Consider the following 20,636-nt stretch of genomic DNA (forward strand, 5'->3'; position numbering starts at 1 on the left):
TGGGCTTTCCAACTGGGAATGGGGCTGCTAGACGGCGCGTGGCTTACACGAGAAAAACCATCTAGAAACAATGGAAGGGGAACGAATTTATCATTCTGCCGCCTCTGCCAGAGTTGTTGCTGTTCTTGTCAAAAAGCATTTTAAGCGCTTAAGCCAGAGCATAAGCTGCGACACGCACAAATCTCGAGGAGAAGGGTGCCTTGGACTCAACATTAAGCCACCCGATTGGCAGGGATGGGGAAATCAGAGTAATTTTCCGCTTAACATTTGTAGTTTTAAATTTTCAAAACTTTTTACTTTATTTTCTTAAAATGTTGTCTTTAAACTCAACTATTTAAAAATTGTTTCAGTTTGAGTTTCCTATAAAATATATATCCTTTTATTTAGTTGGAATATAAAATAACAGAAAAAAACATAAGAGTACGAACAATCACTAACTATTTGACTACTATGATAAATAATAAATAAATAAATATAGCAAAGATATTTATTGTTTAATAAAATATATTTTTCCTTATTTAAAGTTAAAATTTTCAGGGAAAGACATTTACTTGTTGTTTTGAGTGCTATATAAATACCATAAATATTTCCTCTATCTACTTTCTTCATATCTATATATATATTGCGTATACGCAAACAAGTAAAACCTTTTCCATCACTGTCGATTGCATACCAAATTACCAATGGCTTTACGGAAACACAAAAATATGGAAATGCCCTTCATCAAATTAACTTGTGAAATGTCATCAATAAAATATAATCAATTTCTGTTCTATTTGATATTTTAATATTCAGCAAGCTGAATAATTTCGGAAAATCTTCAAGCAAACGTCGCGTTATTTCAGTTGAAAGACCAACTGGGAACGCTTCGTTTGGCAATCAGATTCCTTCATTTCATAGATAAACGAGCCGCAATGAGCCAATGCCAAAGTTAAAGCCAAAGTTGGATAAACTTTTTCACCTCCCCCGCTGATTTGGGGGTTTCGTTTCGGCCATTCTCCGTTGGCAGGCCCGCTAGTTGGCTTTATCATAAATCTTTAAGCTACCTGGAGGCACTGGTGGCCAGATGGGCTGATGGGTGAATGGGCTGGTGGGCGGATGGGTGGTGTTTTCGGCGTGGGGAATTGACATGTCTACGCATAGCAAATGGCAGGCACAAAATGGCAGCTGTCGGCCGGCTCAGAGCAGCCAATTAATTTTTGGTCAGCTCCCAAAAGAAGGCATTCACGCCCATCCTAACACTCGGATTTGGATTGGAATAGGGATTGGGAATGGAAATGGGATGGGGATTGGGCATGGAATGAGGATTGGGGCCTAATGAAGTCGGCGCCCCAGAATCGGCTGTGTTTAAAGCACCGTTATGGAGTGCGACGTAGGTGAACTGGGGCGTGGCCAAAGAACCCTTTTGGCAATCAGTGCAGAATTTGTTTTGTTTTTGCGGTCAGCCAGAGTTAAGAGCTCATCCTGGGTGGGTGGGGAATGGTGCTGCTGATGGCCCCGGAGGATGATGGACGGGGGCCCACTGGAGCAGCTGCTTGACGCCCGCACATCCATCAAGTTGTCATGGAGAGGAGTCACCAACTCACACGTTGCCTTTCCGAAACTATGCACTTAAAACAAATAATGAGATGAAAAAAGAAAAAACAATTTTAATGATGGGAAAAACTTTAAGTGTCGAATTTAAATAGAAAATATAATAATAGTTATATGTTATGTTATATTATGTTAGAAGAGCATTCCAGAACAAATAATTCATCTTTTAAACTTCTAATAATAAGAAGCTTTAGTCAATTTTATTGATTATTGATAATTAAGGTATAACCAAAAAGGTAAATTTTATGCTTAAAACAGATTTTTAGTATAGAACAATAATTAGTGGCATCAGTTCCAGTAAATGACGAATTATTGTCGAAAATTGTATATATTGAATAGGGTTTTCCTATCAGTGTATCACTATCCTGTGCGTGTGTGTGCAGCTATGTGTGAAAAGTCAGGGGATCCTTCGCACTACTGCACATCGCTGAAAACGCTTTAGTTTCAGTTTCTGTTTCTGGTGCTGTCTTCCTTTCAGGATCTTAAAGCCCACGGACCTCCGACATATATGCATGCGCGTGGGCTGCCTCTGCTCATTACTTATGCAAAGTCCTTTTTAGCTGTTAAGTGTTTTGTGTCTACTTACAAATGTAGCTGTAAATCAAGCGGAAGTCGTTTTGGCGGGGCAGCCCCCTTTGGAATCCTCCAAGGACTAAAAAGGGCGCAATTGACTGCACGGGTTGCGGAGCCATTTCATACATTTTTCATGCGTTTACTATTTCCGTAGTTGGAAAAGTACGGTAACTTAAAAGTGTCGAAAGGGGAGGTGTTGTGGTACTGAACCCAAGGAATTTTATAGGTCCGCATGCATATATGCAAATCTTTTCCTGAAAAGATTGGGCACGAAAATTGATTATACCGATATACCGCCTGGCGCGAGGATAAAAGTTTTGTTGAGCCCATTAGGCTACTGAACCCTCCCATTTCTTTCGATGATTTAAGCTCAGGCACTCAAAGAAAGAAATTGGGTTCATTATAGGTTAAATGCAAATCAAGTTCAACTAGACGAAACTTAAGTTTTCTTTTGCACTTTATTGCTTTAGAAGAGGGGCAAATATATTTGAAGGAGAATTCTACTTGGTTTTTTTTATTAGGATATAAGATTTAAAAAATAAAATAAACTCAACAAAAAATAATGGAAAGTATTACCTTCCTTTTTTCATAAAAGTCTTTAATTATTTATGTTTACAATAAAAGGTGGAAAGCTCTGAATTTTATAAGCACTTTTTTTTAAATAGCTCGATAACTGCTGTCTAACCATAAACACTTACTGTGTTTTTCCTTCTGACAGCGACAACTGCTAAATTGCACTTTCTATGATTAATTGAACAAGTGGCGCAAACAGGCGTTGCAGCTAAAGAAAAAGTGGGAGAAAAACCAAACAGAAATAAATGCTAAAAGCCATTACTCTAATAATATTTGACTTGAATCGATAACTTGTCTAAATTGCAAATAGCTTTTGGGGTTTGCGTGGAGGTGAAGAGGGAAGGAAGGAGTCGCAGGAGGATAGACGCAAATAAACAGGGCGCTGGCCGGATAAACAGCAGGCAGACAGGGCGGAGTGGAAAATAAACAAGGCAAGTGCAGCGAGACAAGTCAAGGAAGTGGAACCGAGAACCGAGAGCCGAGAACCAAGAACCAGGTAACCAAGACCCAGACCAAGACCAAGAACGAGAGTCTCTCACAGGACCGCCTTGACAGTCAATGCCAAAACAATTGAGGTTAGGCCGGTGTGCAGGGCCAGGGGATTGGGAAGGTCGAGTGATGGGAACAGACATTTGCTCGAGTAGCACGTATTTGCCTTTGTGGCAGTTGCCTCGGATCTAGAGGGTTGGGGCTCGAGACCAGGGACCCACATTGGGACAGGGACATGGCCAACGCCTCGGACAACTCAGAACAGACCTAGGTCGGGGACGTAATAAACTAGAGCAGCGCCACTAAACGAATGACTCACTTCCGTAACTTTGGGGGCCAGAAAGTGGACATATGCTATGCTTCAGCCCATGACAAATATTTCCGCAAATTGCAGATACCCAAACATAAATTTCCTCAATTGATCAATTGCAATTTAAAGTTAAATAGACATTTAGATTATAAATAGACTAAATGCAAGTTGAAACTACCTATAGAGTCTCATTCCAAATATATTATTTAAGACTTAATCCCTTTCCTTTGCAAATCATCTGAAACAATCGTATTTAGGTGCTCTAGTCAATGGAATAAATAAGTTCGGAACTCCTTTAAGATGTTATAAAATATGAAAGCTCACAATATTCAATATCTGGGTATCTTAATCTTATCAGAATAATTGGTATTTTAGAACATTTATTAACTAATATATACTACAAAAATTAAAAATTAATCATAAAGACATATTTATCCATAGGGCAGAAAACAAATATTGTACTTTTATTTCTTTAATTATCAAATGTTATTGTGTTATATTATCAAATTTTGATTGTTCTTTGTTTAACTTAGTTGTACCCATGTTTGCCAATATCGGATCAATAGTTAAATATGTAAATGCCATAGATAATTTGCCGCCTTTTCTTAAGTTTATAAAAAGAATCCCCAATGAGATTGGGGCAGAGGCAGAAGTTTCGAATGCACTTTTGTAAATTGCCTGACAGATTGCTGTTGTCGTTCCTCCGACTCCGCATGCGAGCTGCCAAGTGAATTGTGGCCCACTGCAAGGACAGAGCAATTACTCATTCATCGACTGTTTGCATGCGCCAGTCTGAGGATTCGAGTGGGGAAAAGGACCGCCCACGAGCCACGACCGAAAGCATTTGCTCGTGTTGTATTATTTTTAAGTAAATGGCAATGCTAATGGATTAAGAAATGCATTTTTCATAGTCGTCACCCGCTTTGTCGGTTTAATATTTAATTCGCAGCGCACGACGGCAATGGCATTGTGAAAGCTTTCTTGCACTTTAAGTGGCCGCAGTTTCATTTGCAAGGGGCAAAGTAAGTGCCATGTAATTTATGTGCCGCCTCGCTGACACTGCCCTCAAAAAAAAAAAAAAAAGAGTGCGAAAATTGCCGCAAGTCAGAGAGCCCCACTGCAGTGGCTTTCACGCCACGGTTTTGCCATCCTTTCATGGCAACTTGAATGGCGGCGCCTCCAGTGTCCTTTTGTCGCATGCTTATTCTGCGACGGCTTAAAGCTTTCGCGGGGATTTATGAATGCACGCTTTCACAAAGTATTCTTATTTATTTAATTATGGAGTCAAAGAAGTCGCATGCGCCTGCATGCAAAATAGTCGAAGAGTCGAAAGGAAAGAACCCATCGGACCCTGGGATTTCCAGCCCCATCATTGGCCACTTCATTTATCAAGCTTTGACACTGACAGGGCGCGTCCGAGTTTGCATCAAGTTTCGCCTATCCTTTTCGAGATTTGATTAACGAGCCGTGGCTGCGCACAACTTTTGGCCAGCTCAGTACTCCTGGCTAGTTAGCCTGGCCAGCCTGGCCACAACAACAACAACAGCAGTGAATGCTGAACATCAGCAGTGCGGAATTGTCAAGTCATATTTCATTTTTGGTCAACGCCCACGCCCGACAAATTCCAATGAAACATCATATCACATTTGTATCTCCTTTTTTTTCCTGGCCTGCGCTACTAGGGTTTTTGAAGCTGGAGGAATGGTTTTCGGGTCGGGTGTCAGGCGACGAACAGCGACGCATTTGCGTGACAAGTTCGACCATGTCCTCCCACTGTTGGGTTGACTGTCAACATGGGCGGCGACCTTGCCGCAAACTTACCTGAACACATAAAGAAATTATGTCTTATCAGCAATAGATAATTGATTTTTTTTTAATTTTATGTATACACATACTTCAGTGCATTAAATGGTATTTAGTTCAGATGTATTTTACAGATATCAAATTTAAAGAAAAATTACTTATTCATATGACAGTTAATTTATTACTTAAAGAGTATGGGGAATGCATATGTACCTTATATATTTTATATTTAAAAGAAAATTATTTATTCAAATTAAAGTTAATTTTTAACTTCTAACAGCTTTTAGACATAGAAAACTAGTTTCCCTATATTCTCAAGCACCTTTTAAAAATGTCGTGAACACTGTGAACCAAAAATTAAAACTAAACAATCCCATCTTTGGGTCAGTTTTCCCTGTGTATCTGCCAACAAACCCAGCTAAGCGCACTTAAGAAGAGAAAGTCCAATTCAGGCAGCAGCACGTGCTTGCCCTTTGACAACACGGCGTATGCGTAATGCGGCCTAAGAACCTCGCATTGCCGTCGTTCTGCCGGTACTCCTACTGTTTTGGCACGTGAGTTATAAATAATTATAGACAACCGAGCAACCAAAAATTATAACATTAAGCTCGAATAACATGCCAGGCACGTTTTAGCTGCCTTTGGCTTAACTGTGCCAGCGACTCGAAATTATTCGAAGAAATGGAGGTCCTTGGCAACCCACTTGTACATATTTAGCGGTCGCGACCGCCGCACGACGTGACGTGGCCCAAATTGGAATTATTGCCATCATGTTACTCGATTAGTGGCGTTAAATTGCCAAAGCTACCTCTCATCCCAGGAACCGCGATGGAATCATTTGCATCTGCTTTGATACGCTCGCTTCGTTCGAGCAAAAAAAAAGCTTCTGCTTCGCATTTTGTTTAGCGCTTTATTGTCATCCTCGTTGCCGCTGCCGGCTATCATTTAATATCCTGTCACTTAAGGAGCTGGACGGGCCAGAAACGCAGAAGTACTTTTTTTTTGTGCTGAAAACTTTTAAAACACTTCAAGCGCAGTTGAAAAAGACTTTTAAAGGTGGGCAACTACATATCTGTGGCAATAACTTTATTCTATTTATTTAAATTAAACTAATCGTTGTATCGATTTCACAATTTGCCTGCGGAGTTGGTAAATTGTTGGCATAAGTCTTCTAATCATTGTCAACCCCAAGGCCAACTCTTAATTGAACACATGGCAAATGAAACAATTGCTTTCTACATTTATATTTTACCAATACACAAATTCCTTTATAAATCACTTTAATAGGCAAACAATAAATGCAAGGAATTTGCGGAATAAGATATTTTCATATTTATGTGAAAAAGTATAAATTCCATTGGTGTTGTGTTAATTCAGAAAATATATATATACCGAAAATGTATCCTTGGCAGCGATGCTAGTGTACAAAATAATTTGTTTGTCTCTGCCATGTCCTGCTGCACAGACAGGCATGTTCAAGAAAACAGAAACCAATATTTGTATTGTGTAACCGAAACCTCCGAATTCAAACATATGCAAAAATATCTGAGCAACAGAAGCCAAAATGAGAAAATGAATATTGCATTTTCATATGTCCAAGGTCCTTCATCTCCAGAATATTTCGTTTAATTAAATTCACAAGCCCCTTTCTGGTTTCATCAACATTTCGTTCGACATTTTGTTGATTTTTTGCCTTGACCATATTTGGTCTTTCATTAAAATTGTAGCACAAACTACTACGCAAATATAAACAGATGCAGATATGTATACAAACATTTGGAGTGCCTTTCCCCATAAAGTTTAATTTTCATGTAGTGTTTTTGGCCTAACTTACCAAGTCAGCATGTTGTACATAAGTGCCTCTTTCAAATTGTTATTTTAGGTAACAAATTGGGAGTTTCACCCAACACATGCTGAGTTGGGCAAATATTGAAATTGACACGTGTCAAATGTTTCTTGCGAATTTAATAACACAACTATGAGTTTCTTGAAAGTATGCCCCTATACACATTTCCACTCAGGAAAGCAAGAATAGCTCATGGTTTAACCGATTCAAGAGTGTTACCCCTGCCAATACCCTGTATTTTTAGATCAATGGCTTTGCATTTATAATACCAAATCGAGCATACAAAGCTGGCATAAATCTCAATATAATTGACATTGAACGACAAACTTTTGCTACTTTGCGGAGAAATTTTACGAGACTATTTTTACCATTTGAGAAGGCGTCTCCTGGTCTAAGACAGGCCATTATATCCAAGTCAAGCCCAGTGGCCCACACAAACAGTGTCGAAAAGTTGCCCAACGTGAATGAAAGGATGATTTTGGTTTACCCAACTCCCACTGACTTCTCCCTTTTTTTGTGCACCCATATATATAAATATATATATATATATATATAGGTATATATGGCATTATTCTTGTGTGTGCATGTTCATTGTGAAAATTATGCGAAAACTTCTTCGTTGGCCTGAAAACGACGTCGGAAAGTGTATTAAATTTTGCATTGCACTTGCCATGGCCAGTTGCACTTTGGGAAAATCTCAGCCACAAAAGCCTCTAAAATAGCTCAAAAGCATTTTGCGGCAATGGCTTTCCGGCCAGGGATGAGTGCCCATTGAGACTGTTCTGCGGTTGGCCGGCTGTCTGAAAAAAGCGATACACAAATATTCTCCCCCCTCAAGAGTTCTCGGTTCTTCACCCAACCTCAAATGGGCAGAGTAAAATAACTTAGACTTGGGAAATTATTTTTAACAGGCCATGAAAACTCTTTGTTGGATACTGTTTTTCTGGAAGTACACAAAAGATGGGAGTTTTGAGTGTGTGCTCTTAAGACCTTTAAATATTAAAGGACAAGGGCTTTTGTGTCCAAATTGAGGTTGCCTCAAAATTCTCTATGGATTTTAAGCCACTTGAAAAATTTTGCATTCAAAAAACTCATATTTTCAAAACATTCTTTTATTTTTTATACACAATATGGGGTTACTAATATATTAATATATTTTAAAATGTCTAGCGGTTTCTAGGGAGTCCCACACGCAGCTTGTGAAGATATAAATAGTCGTTATAATATTAAGTACCCTGCTTTTAAAGCTTATTTGATTAACTTGACACGAGAGGCAGGGAAAATACGAATTAAGTTGTGCTGGGGAAACATCTGCAGCTGAAATACTTATCAAAGTCGTGTGTGGTTGTCGCATAAATGTCTCTAAAATATGCTCTTGTGCGGCCGAAAAACAAAACCATAAAGATGAAATATGTGGGGGAGAGCCATGCATTGCTCACATGCTCACATGCTAAATTCACCCCGGCGTCGACATCTTGTAATATTATTTTATTATGCCCAAAAAGGACGAACCAAGTGCGGGTGTCTCCTGTGTGTTTGGACCTTTTATATCCTCAAGGAGAAAAGTTTGTAATATCTTCCGATGTTCCGGTTGTCTCAACAAATTGGCAAGGAAACATACTAAATAAACTGCCGGCAGCCGGTATTGATGGCATGGCTAATGACCTTGAAAGTGATGTGGGATCCCTTTTCTTACCTTATTGTTTCGGGCTTTGTTTTGGCAAAGTTTCATCATAATTTGATTGAAAACAGTTTGATGACCCCGAACAAATCGAAGGCCTTCTCTGCGTCCGTGCGTTGCTTCAGTTGAAGCTTTTAAATTATTAAATATCTCTATGCTATGAAAAGTACTGAAGTTTGGTTTTCGTGTTCAAAACTTTCCTTATTGTTGTATTTTCATTGTTGAAAATAACAATTTTGGTCGCAAAGAGTATCGGAAATACTGAACAAATCAAACTCGCGTCAATTAAAGTTTAAATCTATATATTGTGGGAGGAATCATACACGTCAATATTAAATAAATTGTGGCACACTTTAAGGCACCATTTAAAGTAATATCAAACACAACTGAAATAACTTTGTTTTAGCGCTTAAAACTTTTCCTTTATTGACAAAAAGGTTTAAGAAAAATACTTGTAGGAAACCTATAAAATCAATTCTATAGAATCTTAGTTTCCTCTTGAAAACTTTACTTATTGGCATGTTTTCCTTACTGATATAAACAATGGAAAGTTTTAGTTTTCGTGAGCTGTAACCAATAGATGCTCTCGGTGAAAGGCGAAACCAAACCGAAAATGCTAAATGTATTTAAGAAGAGTTGCAATAACTATGCAATGCACAACAACGGCGGGGAAACAAAGGTATTACAAGTGCTTTGTAATCTATTTGAAAACTTTTGCCCCAGCCGGAAAACACACGCCATCCACGAACCCAAACGAGAATAATAAAGCAGAGCAAAGGGCGAAGGGCGAGGGGCAGGAGGACGAAGGTCGAAGGACTGCTAAAGAGTCTATAAGAAAAACTCTCGTAATAGACAAACAATGAGTATAATGAAACGTTAAGGCGTCGTGTAATGACGCAACGGAAGCGAAGCAATTTACGTAAGCTTCCAGAGCGAGTTAGGAGTTTAATGAATGCGAAGAATAGAGCGCTCAGCTTAATGACGGTGCTGAATGGTGGAAAACCGGAGGGCGGAAAATCGAAGCAGTCGCCACTTTATATGCCACATTAGAGCAATGTCAATAGCAGGAGCAAAAGTTGCGGCGAAAAATGAAAGCCGGAAGGAAGCAACCGACAGACAGACACCTCAATTCACCCGCACCCACCTTTCTGGCCCCTCGACTTTTCACGTTAAGCGATGTGGAAACAATGCAAAAATAAAGCTGTGTAAATATAAAAAGTAAGGAAGACGGGAATAGAACGGCACCCAGTATTAAATGGAAGGGCAATAGCATTTGGCGAGACATCAAGAGCCACAACAATTACGGCAAAAGGTAGATTGGTTGGCCAAATGGGATCGCGCATAAAGATACTCTGTAAAATTGTCAATTAAATCAAACAAAAATGGTTGGCTCAAAATAACACAACATTCTATCAATATAACAATTAATTTATGCATATTTCTTTTTTTTATAATTTATAAAACTTATTAACCATGGATTCATCCAATGAAACAATCATCTATATACCCTATTTAGTTCTCTCTTTATTTTTGCTGTAACCGTTCCTTAAATTTACTGAAGTGGGAAATTAAAGGACCTGTTGAGTTTTCGCTTATCAAAACATTGGTTCAGCTATTCAGGGGGTTTGCGCTGTCAAAGAAAAACAAAAAAAAGCATAGATACGTATTAAAAATTCAATACAAAAAAAAATGTGCTTATACAAAACTTGTTAGAAATTTAATTGAATTTCGTGTCGTTTCCATTATCTGTCTGTGCTCACCATGTGATTTTGCCAACACAAACAACAATTTATTTATATATATTTGCTTTGGGACACAGACAAGGACTTTGGACCAAAAGGACACAAGCTCCCACTCATATGGATGTATGAAAATTTGTTGTAGTTTCAGTTTTCCGCCCCTGCTAAGCTGGCAGCTGTCAATGGCGCGATTTCTGGGAGAAGGAAAAGCGCTGAAGGTTTGCTTACTTGGTCTCGGAAAAGTTGAAGACTGTGCCGAGTTTTCCTGAGCATATGGATAAACACTCGCTTCATCTTGAGATATGAGAAAAAGGCGACAAAGTTGTCAGTGGAAAATTTTGATAAACAATTTATATTATTCAAGTGGGACAAATATTTCTTGCACACTTTTTCCGCAAGGTAAAACTCAAAGTTTTGGTTGCATATAAAAGACTCTCAGGTGATTTGATAACGTCTTAAAATATTTTTTAAACTTATTTAAGATGCCTTTCTTATGTTGGCTTTTTTATACTTATTCTTTACATATCCCTTAATCATAGCACACCACATAATTTACATATTTAACTTTGTGGTCATACTTGGTTTTATGGGGCAATAAAAACCTTCAAATAAACATCTTGCTTAGATTAATAACACTTAAGCTTAGATCAAAAAGCAACTTTTTTGTTCTAGATTGTTTCGTTTGAATAAAACAATTTGCTGAATAAAAAACATTCTAAGGCCACTAAAGGTAAACATAAGCAAATCGGGTATAAATCAATCTTGATTTGCACAATTTGCCCAATGGGTATAAATCAATATACATTTGCACCATTTTTCAAATGCAAATGCAATTGAAAAACTCTTGCAAATGAGGAAAATGCATTGTTTTCTCTATTTTACGCTTTACTGTTTCGCTTGCCAGCTGGCAGACATCAAAGTAAAAACCAGGAAATACTTGGCGCACTAAAAATAGAAGTGTCAGCGGCACTAGAGAAATGCCCAACAAAGGAACCGAAAGGAACTGAAAGGAAGGCAAAGGCCAAAGTCAGAGCCAAGCACCTGGCAGCCAGGTGAGAACGAACTTGTGGGTCACACGGAAGCTAGAGCTAAAGCCATTTGCATTATTGTCAGACCACCCACTTTTGGAAGGGGGGCAGAGGATCTTTGTGGATGTCGTCGGCAACATGAAACGAAATCAAAAGTCAAAAGTGGCAGGGGGAATGCTGAAAATGAAGATGCCGCTGTCAGGGCGAATTGCGTAAGGAAAATGATTTCACCGAGCCTGATAAGAAGGTCGCAGGCCACCCTAATCGACCTCCACCCACAACCTCGATTCACTGAACAGCTTTCGATTTCCGTTCGAGATCCGATGGCCTGGGCAAATGCGTTTATGGCCACATCGATGGAAATCGAAAGGCCATTAAATAGTTTACTTTATGCATGGCAGGCAGATTCTAGCCCTACGGTTATTTACTCGCCCGTTCGGCCCAGCCTCATCAGGATGATGATGATGATGATGAACCCGTCAAGCGCTTAGGACCCCGTAACCATCAACCACATCAACAACTTTTCTTTTCTTCCTACTATCCAACCTTCCACTTTTTTTCTAACCTTGCACGTAGTCACCGCATGTTCCGTTGCGAGTTCCTTGCCATCCGGATTCCTAAGTGTCCTGGCCAGCAAGTTGTGCGGAAGTGTCTATCATATGCATGTTAATAGCTTCCCCAAAGAGAGTTCTTTGTGGGGCTTTTGCTAGCCATTCAAAGCCAATATAAAAGCAGTTAGGGGATCCAGGTTGTGGTCGATAATCCAAAAGAGATCTATATCTTTTAATTGAATCATTACCAGAACCAAAGGTCTCTTTTACATACATAAAAACAATGTTGACATTTTCTGAATCTTAATATAAAAATTAACACTACATTTTAATTCGTATTCGAATATGGATATCTAAAAAGTGAAGTTTAAAACGATTAAAATTCTTCGTTTCTCTTTTTAAGCTGTTTGTTTAATGTAAATATATATTTTTTTCCAACCACGAATAAATTCCCAACTTAACATTGCGACAACCGCAGAAACATTTTGATTAAAGAAAAAGTTGCATATGTTTTTGGTTTCCCTCAGCGTATTTTTCGGATAGCTGTAATGTTTTTGCGTGCTGTCAACACAAATATTTGACCACATAACAAAAAAGTTACAGAAACAATGCCCTCGACAGCAAAAGTTCACAGCATCGGTTACAACCAGCATAAACAACTAAAATCAGCCAACAACAGTTTCATATTTTCGGCACTATTCGAACTTTTGGTATTTATTAAAAATATAAATATATATTTATTAAAAATATATAAAAATAAAAAGTGTAAATTAGTGTTTATCATTTGGCTTAAAATTGTAATTCTTGTTAATATTAAATTTATTTATTTTTTTTACCAACTTATATGACTAATTTGTTAAACCAAAGTCGATAACACCCTTTGTTACCTAGTCCTAAAGCGGCCCAAAAAAACGGAAGCAACCAAAATACATCTCACAGGGTCGAGGGTCACAGATTCGAGCACATGGACAAGGACACCCGGAGCCACATTGTATATACATACATCAGTATGAATAAACATATGCATGACCATGCAAATGTGCCAACGGTTCGCGCGAAATGCAAATGAAAATGATATGTGTTTACATGCGACGCGGACTGAGAGTCAAAAACTGTTGTCAGTCGGCGAAATAAAAAGGGAGACGTGAATCCCCGCCGGACTAAGAACAGTCATCTCTGGCCCGTTTTGGCCTCTTTTCGATGCTCCCCATAAATTTGGATGACAGCCGAGGTGACAACGTGTCAACGAGCGCCGCGGGTGTCTGCCACGCCCCCCAAATCACAACGCCCACGCACACACATGATGGGTCATAAACCGAGTGTCAAGTGTCTGGCAAATCGGGCAATTAAAGATCAGCTTTAAAAGGCTCTGAAAAAGTCATGTATAACTTTAAATGATTGATTATTCGACAGCAGAGATCGGGGAATTAATTGGTAGGAGGTTTTGAAGAGGCAAATAGCATGAGATTTTAGAGTGTTAAGACATTAGTTTAAGAAGAAGTTAAAAAAGTTACATAACCAATCTGACTGAATGTTCTGAATACAAAATCAAAATTTTGTAAAAAACCATTTTTTTTTTAACTAATTAAAAACATTACATTAAAAAAATCTTTTTAAAATTATTATTAATAAAACTTATAGGGTGGCACAAACTCTCTCCATCCTTCCATATTTTATACTCTTGCATACGGTATTCTAATATTGCTTGAATGTATGTAAAGCATAACTGTTTATATTCTGTTTTAAAGCTGAAGACATAAAACTTTTGCACTGCTTTTTTATATGGCTGTTATAGAAAAGAACGGATTATATTTGTAAAATTTGCTGTTATTTGATATTATTAACAGTAAAAAGTAATGGTGTATACCAATAATTTTGATTTGATGTATAAACAGAAACTTTTGATGACAACTTTTTTCGGTGTAGGTGTTCCTAGTACATTTTTGAAGATTCCCTCTAGATATTGTCCCTCCCCCTGCACCACCCTCGTCCTCATTTCTTATCACCGCTGTGCTGGTGTTGCTGATGCTGTTATCGCTGTTGTAAGTGGCTGTCGCTGTCATCTGCCGGAGGCAGAAAAATAAAAGAAATGGAATGAATTTTGCCCCGTGGCCCCAACTCCGTGTTAAATTTGTTTCTCTCATATTTCTGTGATTTGTTATTGAAATTGTTATTGTTGCTGGTTGCCCCCATCGAATGTGCGTGACAACAACAGAGAGTTGTGCAGGCTTATTTTATAATCACAGCAATTTTCGAGCTTTGGCTCAATGATTTTTTCTCGGCTCACATATTTGCATTTTATTATCGCTCGCCCTTTTTTATTGACACAAATCATTTAGGCTGTGTGTGTGTGTGTGTGTGTGCTCTCCCAAGTGTGCGTGAGTTTTATTTGTCGTCAGGTATTTGATATTTTATTTCTGATTGCCTCGGGATTTATGTTGATGTTTATTTTGTTTGCTTATTTGCCAAATATTTTGAAAGGATTTCCCTCGAATTAAACCAATTTAAAGTGATGAAAACATGGAGAAATGTAACATTGTTACTATTACAATTGTTATTAATATTATTAAAAAGTTTCCACAATATTTATTAAAAAGAATCACTAATTGTTTATGTCATAAATAAACAATTATAGATTATGTTGTATTTGTTCAATTTAAATTAATGCAAATGCAATGCGACTAAACAAAAAACTGAGATTTAATTTCAATATCTTTGTTTTTATATGAATTTTAATTATTTTTAAAATAAATCATTTTAATTTGAAAATAAACTTTGTAATTAACTAATCAGTGAAGGCCAAATTCACTGACTCATAAATACACTGCCTAATGACCTTAAAATTCTGTTGGGGAACTCCTCTTTCTTAATCTGTTTTTCACGGCGAAATCCCAAAATAAACTCGTCGTAATGGGTTAACCGAGGAATAACTACCCAAACCCTTTTGGCCAGTCATTTCCTTCCTATTAAGTTTGTTTGCTGAGCAAACAGTTTTGAGGAGAGTTGTATCTAATTGATGAGGGGATGCTGTTTGTGGGAACTGAAACTAAAATTGAAATCGATGCCGCCACAGAAACCAGAGTAGGGAAGTCCAACAAAGGCTTATGCACAAACAGCCACACACATGTGGGAGCACGCAGAATTCCATTCATAAATCATCATATTTTCACCAGATTTTTTTGCCCCACAATTGTTTGCCTGGTTCAGCAACGCGGAAAAAATACAAATATTTGTTATGGTAGCTCGCACAAAGGCTTATGTTGTCAGTGGGTATGCATACATATATCTTCCATTTTGTATGGACGGGTTTTTTTTTATTTCCACCAGACATTGTTTTGTCATTCACTCAATTTGGCAAACAACCGAATCATTAGCTGGACCCTATTTCCCATTGCCATTCCGCTCGCCGCCGCCTTTATATCCACTTAAACTTACAACAAATTAAATAAGTTTCAACTCATTTACCAAGTCATTTTCCTGCCAACTTTGCTCGTCATCAGGCTCGTCGGCTATTTGTGTTTCAGTTTAGTTTTATGACTGGGCCTCTCGCCCCATTTTTGGCCCCATTTCAGCCCCATGCAAAGCGGAATCCACACAAAAGAAATCAGCTAAAAATTTATTTACCCTGACTTTGGCAGCGGAACTGGAAAACGGGAAAGTTTTGCGCTTTTGTTTGAAATTTGTTTCGCATTTGTAAGTTGAAATGCTTTCCCTAAGAAAAGCGGCATTACAAAACACAAAAAAAAAATAAGACAGAAACACAAATAAAAGCTTTGTCCTGCTCCTCAAAGGGAAACTAAGGAACCGGGACACTGAGGTTCCAAGAAACCATCCCAGACAGAACCCAATCTCAGGTTCCGTTTGCTGTTTTCCCGGAAAAAAAATATTTCACAAGTTTCCTTTTTTTTTTTTTTGGCTGGTCACCGCCAGCTTTTATTCAATTTAACTTGCTTTCGGCTTTCAGGTTTCAGCTTAAATAAATTTGTTCCATTTTAAAGGTTCTCGTTGACCGTCTGCTGCCCAAATTGATCTTATTGACACTTTAGTTACGGTACGGCCCAAATGGTCTGGGACGGGCCTATTGCCAGCCAAACCCAATGACCGTGTCATTTGTAACATTTTCCCCTCGGACTTGGGGGCTCAGCATTATTGCAATTTGAGCGCTTGATGGACGCGAAATAGGGGGTTGGAAAATATTGCCAGACCATAAACAAATCCTTATGGTTGTTTCCGAAAAAGAAGAGCCGCGGCATTCAACAGATGCTTCTGCCTTAGAGGCTTTTCATTTAAAGTAAAGTGGATTTGGAAAATTGTATGAAATGGCTACGTTATTAAGGCAATTTAAAATGTTGACTTAGTATCTCTATTTGACTTGGGTTTTATTAAGAAAATGGTTTCCATTTTTAGAAACCAGTGAAAGGACAATTTGTTGTGTTTCATGTTTGTATTTTGTATTGAATATGGTTTATGTAAAAATTGACTTAAAGTATTATATACTTAAATAATTTAGATAAGTACCTTTTGGACGTTACAGAGAAATACTTTGTTTTCCCGCCATGTTTTTATCGATCCATCTTTGCCTTGGAGTTATCTTATTTTTTCTCGACTTGCTCGTTAAGGAATTCCTTTTCCCAGCGGCAATAGATATTCACCAGATTTGTGTTCGACCAGATTCTGGACACAAATCCCGCGCCCAAATCTCAGGGCACACGCTACAACAGAGTAAACACAAGTATCACTCACCAAATATGCTGGGTGGGCAACCTCTAACCGCTCGAAAAACAAACCTATTTGCACAGAGAAAAAATCGAGATAAACTTTTAGACTGAGCAAAAAATTGCAATACTTAAATTTTTTGTATATTTGTAAATTATATTCTTAAAGAAGAAAGCACACTCGAGCTCAGCTATGAATTGAAAAAATAATATTATATTAAATATTAAATTCCAAAAAACATTTTGTACGAATATGAAATTTATTCCCTTTTTATGATTCATCCTTTTTCTCATATGCTACGATAGATTTAGTGTATTGGCTACATTTTTATAAAACAAAAGAGAAATTCTTAATTTATACAATTTTTCCCAGTGCCCACACAATTGTACTTTCATGGGAAATGGGCGAGAGTGGCGCGCTGAGTTATGACGTCCAACAGCTGTGCAAAACGATGGCCACAGCATCGGGAATAGCCGCTCATATATGGGCCAGTTGGCCTGAAATATGTTGCATAAGTCCCCGCGGGGGAGGGGGGTGGTGAAATATCATTTGGCAGCTTACTATTGAAGCGAGGGCTCCTGGGAAAATATGGGCGAAAAAAGCGGAGGAGTATTAAATAAAAATGGCCAGGCGACAGTTGGGGCTTGCATTGTTGCCAACCAAATCGTAAATCTTGGGTACACATAGGTGGACAGAATTGCAGCCACTTAATACAGTCATAAGTCGGGGGAGGAAATATTTACAAGCTCGGAAAATACAATAGAGAACTCCGTCTTTCGCAGGATATTTTCCATTGGGCTCGGAGCATTGCCTGACCTGGATTTGCCTGGATGTCCTTTTCTGCACGGCCAGCATCATGCACCTGTGCACCATCTCCGTGGACCGTTATTTATCGCTGCGCTACCCCATGAGATTTGGCCGGAATAAAACACGCCGGAGAGTCACTCTTAAAATTGTTTTCGTGTGGCTCCTGAGCATCGCCATGAGCTTGCCCTTGAGCTTGATGTATTCCAAGGTAAGTCATTGTTTCAGGGGTTATTTTAAATTGTATATAATTTAATTAGCATAAATGATAAAAGTCCAATATGTAATTAAATCATACACTTTACACATTATATCGTTTAAAAAGTTATTGAAATTTTTTAAATTCCAATATTCTTAAATAAAAGCATTGAGACATAGAATTGGATAGGATACAACTATTTAAATATTCCTCAATAAAAAAACAAAAATTCTATTTATGCTTTTATGACGTACTTAAAATCCGATAACAAATCAAATTCATCAATAACAAAACGTATCTCTCATTTTGCTTAGTTACTCTTTTGAACGTTATAATCAAAATCAGAGGAGAAACAAATGTCAATAAGCCCTTTGTAAACTAAAAATGTTCATATTCTATGTTAACAAATTAATTAAAGTCCAAAGATAAACAGATGCATACACACTTTGTGTGAATAGATGCTGAAAACAAAGACTATGTTAACCCAGTAATGCTTAAGTATTTTGTGAATATGTCCTTTACTTACACAAATTAATTCCATCCCCTTTGCCTCGCTATCTGTATCTGATATTTGATTCCAGAATCACGCCTCGGTGCTGGTGAATGGAACTTGCCAGATACCGGATCCGGTGTACAAGCTGGTCGGCTCCATTGTGTGCTTCTACATTCCGCTGGGCGTGATGTTGCTGACATATTGCCTGACCGTCCGCCTTTTGGCCCGGCAGCGCCAGAACTTGGGCGGTGGCCAGCAGACGGCAGCCGCCACCCCCGGATGGGCGAGTGGGTGGCTTGGCCAGGCCCCGGCCTTGGGTAAGGTTACTCTACCACATCTCGTTCTCCTTCTACACAGAAGTGCCCACGAAAAGCTGCAGCAGCTTAATATGATTTTCAGTTTGCCTAAAATTTGCATTTCATTCTCGGTTGCACTTTTTTTGTACTCAGAACTTTAGATGGCACTCCAGAAATAGGGTGAAAATGGAGGGGGGCGGGGAGAGGGGGATGTGTTGAAAGGGGGACAACACTAGACAAACAATGCAGAGACATGTGCCGGATACTCCCCTGAATCCGTGTCCCAGAGATTTTTGGGGCCCAAAGTGCGACTAAGCCGCAGCAATGCACACAAAATCGACATTGCCGTCGACATTGAACTGGGTGGATATGGGAAAACACTCTAGACCATCATTCCGCCCACCCACCTACACACACACACTACAAATAGGTGGGAAATCCGGCCCATATGTGTAGATAGCTAATTTCCACGTTGCCATGAATCGAAAGCCAGCAACGTAAATGGCTTGTAATGCTGTAAGAGCTTTTCTGTAGTGCTCAACTAGTTTTAAAACCGAAGTTTTAAGCTTCAACTTTTCAACGAGGGCTCGTTATTGCCTCGTTGAGGAGGGGATTTTCTAAAAATTTAAAAATGCCATTTAAAGGGATAATAGTTTTAAAATCTATAGTATATTTCTAAAATAAAAATGAAATAGAAGATTAAAATATGGTCGAATGTGGATACAAACCTATTTTCTTTTTATCCACTTCTTTTTATTGTCTAGTTTAAAATATTTTATAATTTATTCGGTTGATTTAAATGGAAAAAGTGTAGATTGGATATTTATTTATAATGTGATGTCGTAAATATATTAAGTCTCTATTTAGCACAGTTATTAACCAAGTGAAATTTGTTTTTACATTTGAAATAATCTATACAATTTTGAATATGTTTCTTACCCATCAAGGTACTTACTTATTCAACCCAGTTATTATACATCCTTATTTTTCTGATGGTTATTAGGTAACCCCGCTCTTGAGCTTTGAGCTAAAACAGTTCAGCGTCCTCTGCTTCTGCTATCTCTCTGCAATTCAATGGACCAGATTCAATTTATTTTAAGCATAACTAAGTGGGTCTTAATGCCTTTGTCTGCCCGCAGAATTTATTCAGCACTGTTCCCATTTCTCATTCGATTGGTTTGTGGCCCAGAGGGATTCGGGGGTAATTTTCCGGGGACAAGCGAGATCCGAGAATGCCGAAAGTCAATACAGACGGGGAATATTTAATGGACTGGTGACTGCAGCTGAATCGCAAGCACTGCAGGGCAATTCGATGGATTCAAGCGAGAATTTAGGGGCGCCTTGGAGGACGCGGTGTCCCCGATTCGGTTGAGTGGATCTGATGCCTCGGCTTAGGGTGTGTGTGTGTGGGTGTGCAGCTATGGGTGTGCCAGTGCTACTGTATGGGTGCCATGGATTTGGGCAGTTATTTTAAGCCAAATCTCTGCTGTAAAGCGTCCGCATTTGGGCCAGGCACGTAGCTGGATTTGCTGGATTGTTCGTTTTACTAGGAGCACAGAGAGAAAAATATCTTAATATCAAAGATACCATCAAGTTAAGATTTTTCCATGCTTAATCAAAATATTAAACCTTTTTTTATTTATACAAACAGTAATTAAAAATGTATTTTAAAGTTGTAAATTTACTTTTTTTTTTTTTTTTTTTTTTGTAGGCGACCTTTGATGTATGTTTAAATTTTTTGAGTTTTTCCGGCTCGAGGTCAACAATTGAAAAATGTTTTAAATAAAAGTTTTTAATTTTTATTTTTTATTATTTCCAATATATTTCGGTTGCACTTCGGCAACCGTCTTCAGGGCAAATAATTTTACATTGCACCTCGGCGTGGGTTAATACTGTAAATTTACTTTACTTATTCGAATAATTTAAGTTACACATTAAAATT

General features: G+C 38.3%; 1 protein-coding gene across 1 annotated transcript in view; it reads left to right on the forward strand.

The window, feature by feature from the left end:
• Window positions 1-20,636, forward strand: part of LOC108052063 — a 44,741-nt gene that overhangs the window by 17,931 nt on the left and 6,174 nt on the right. The window contains 2 exon segments of the mRNA XM_044458572.1: window positions 17,685-17,917; window positions 18,487-18,715. Coding sequence (XP_044314507.1) covers window positions 17,685-17,917; window positions 18,487-18,715 — 462 coding nt within the window.

Source organism: Drosophila rhopaloa, unplaced genomic scaffold, assembly GCF_018152115.1.
Source record: "Drosophila rhopaloa isolate 14029-0021.01 unplaced genomic scaffold, ASM1815211v1 contig_167, whole genome shotgun sequence".
Lineage (NCBI taxonomy): Eukaryota > Metazoa > Arthropoda > Insecta > Diptera > Drosophilidae > Drosophila > Drosophila rhopaloa.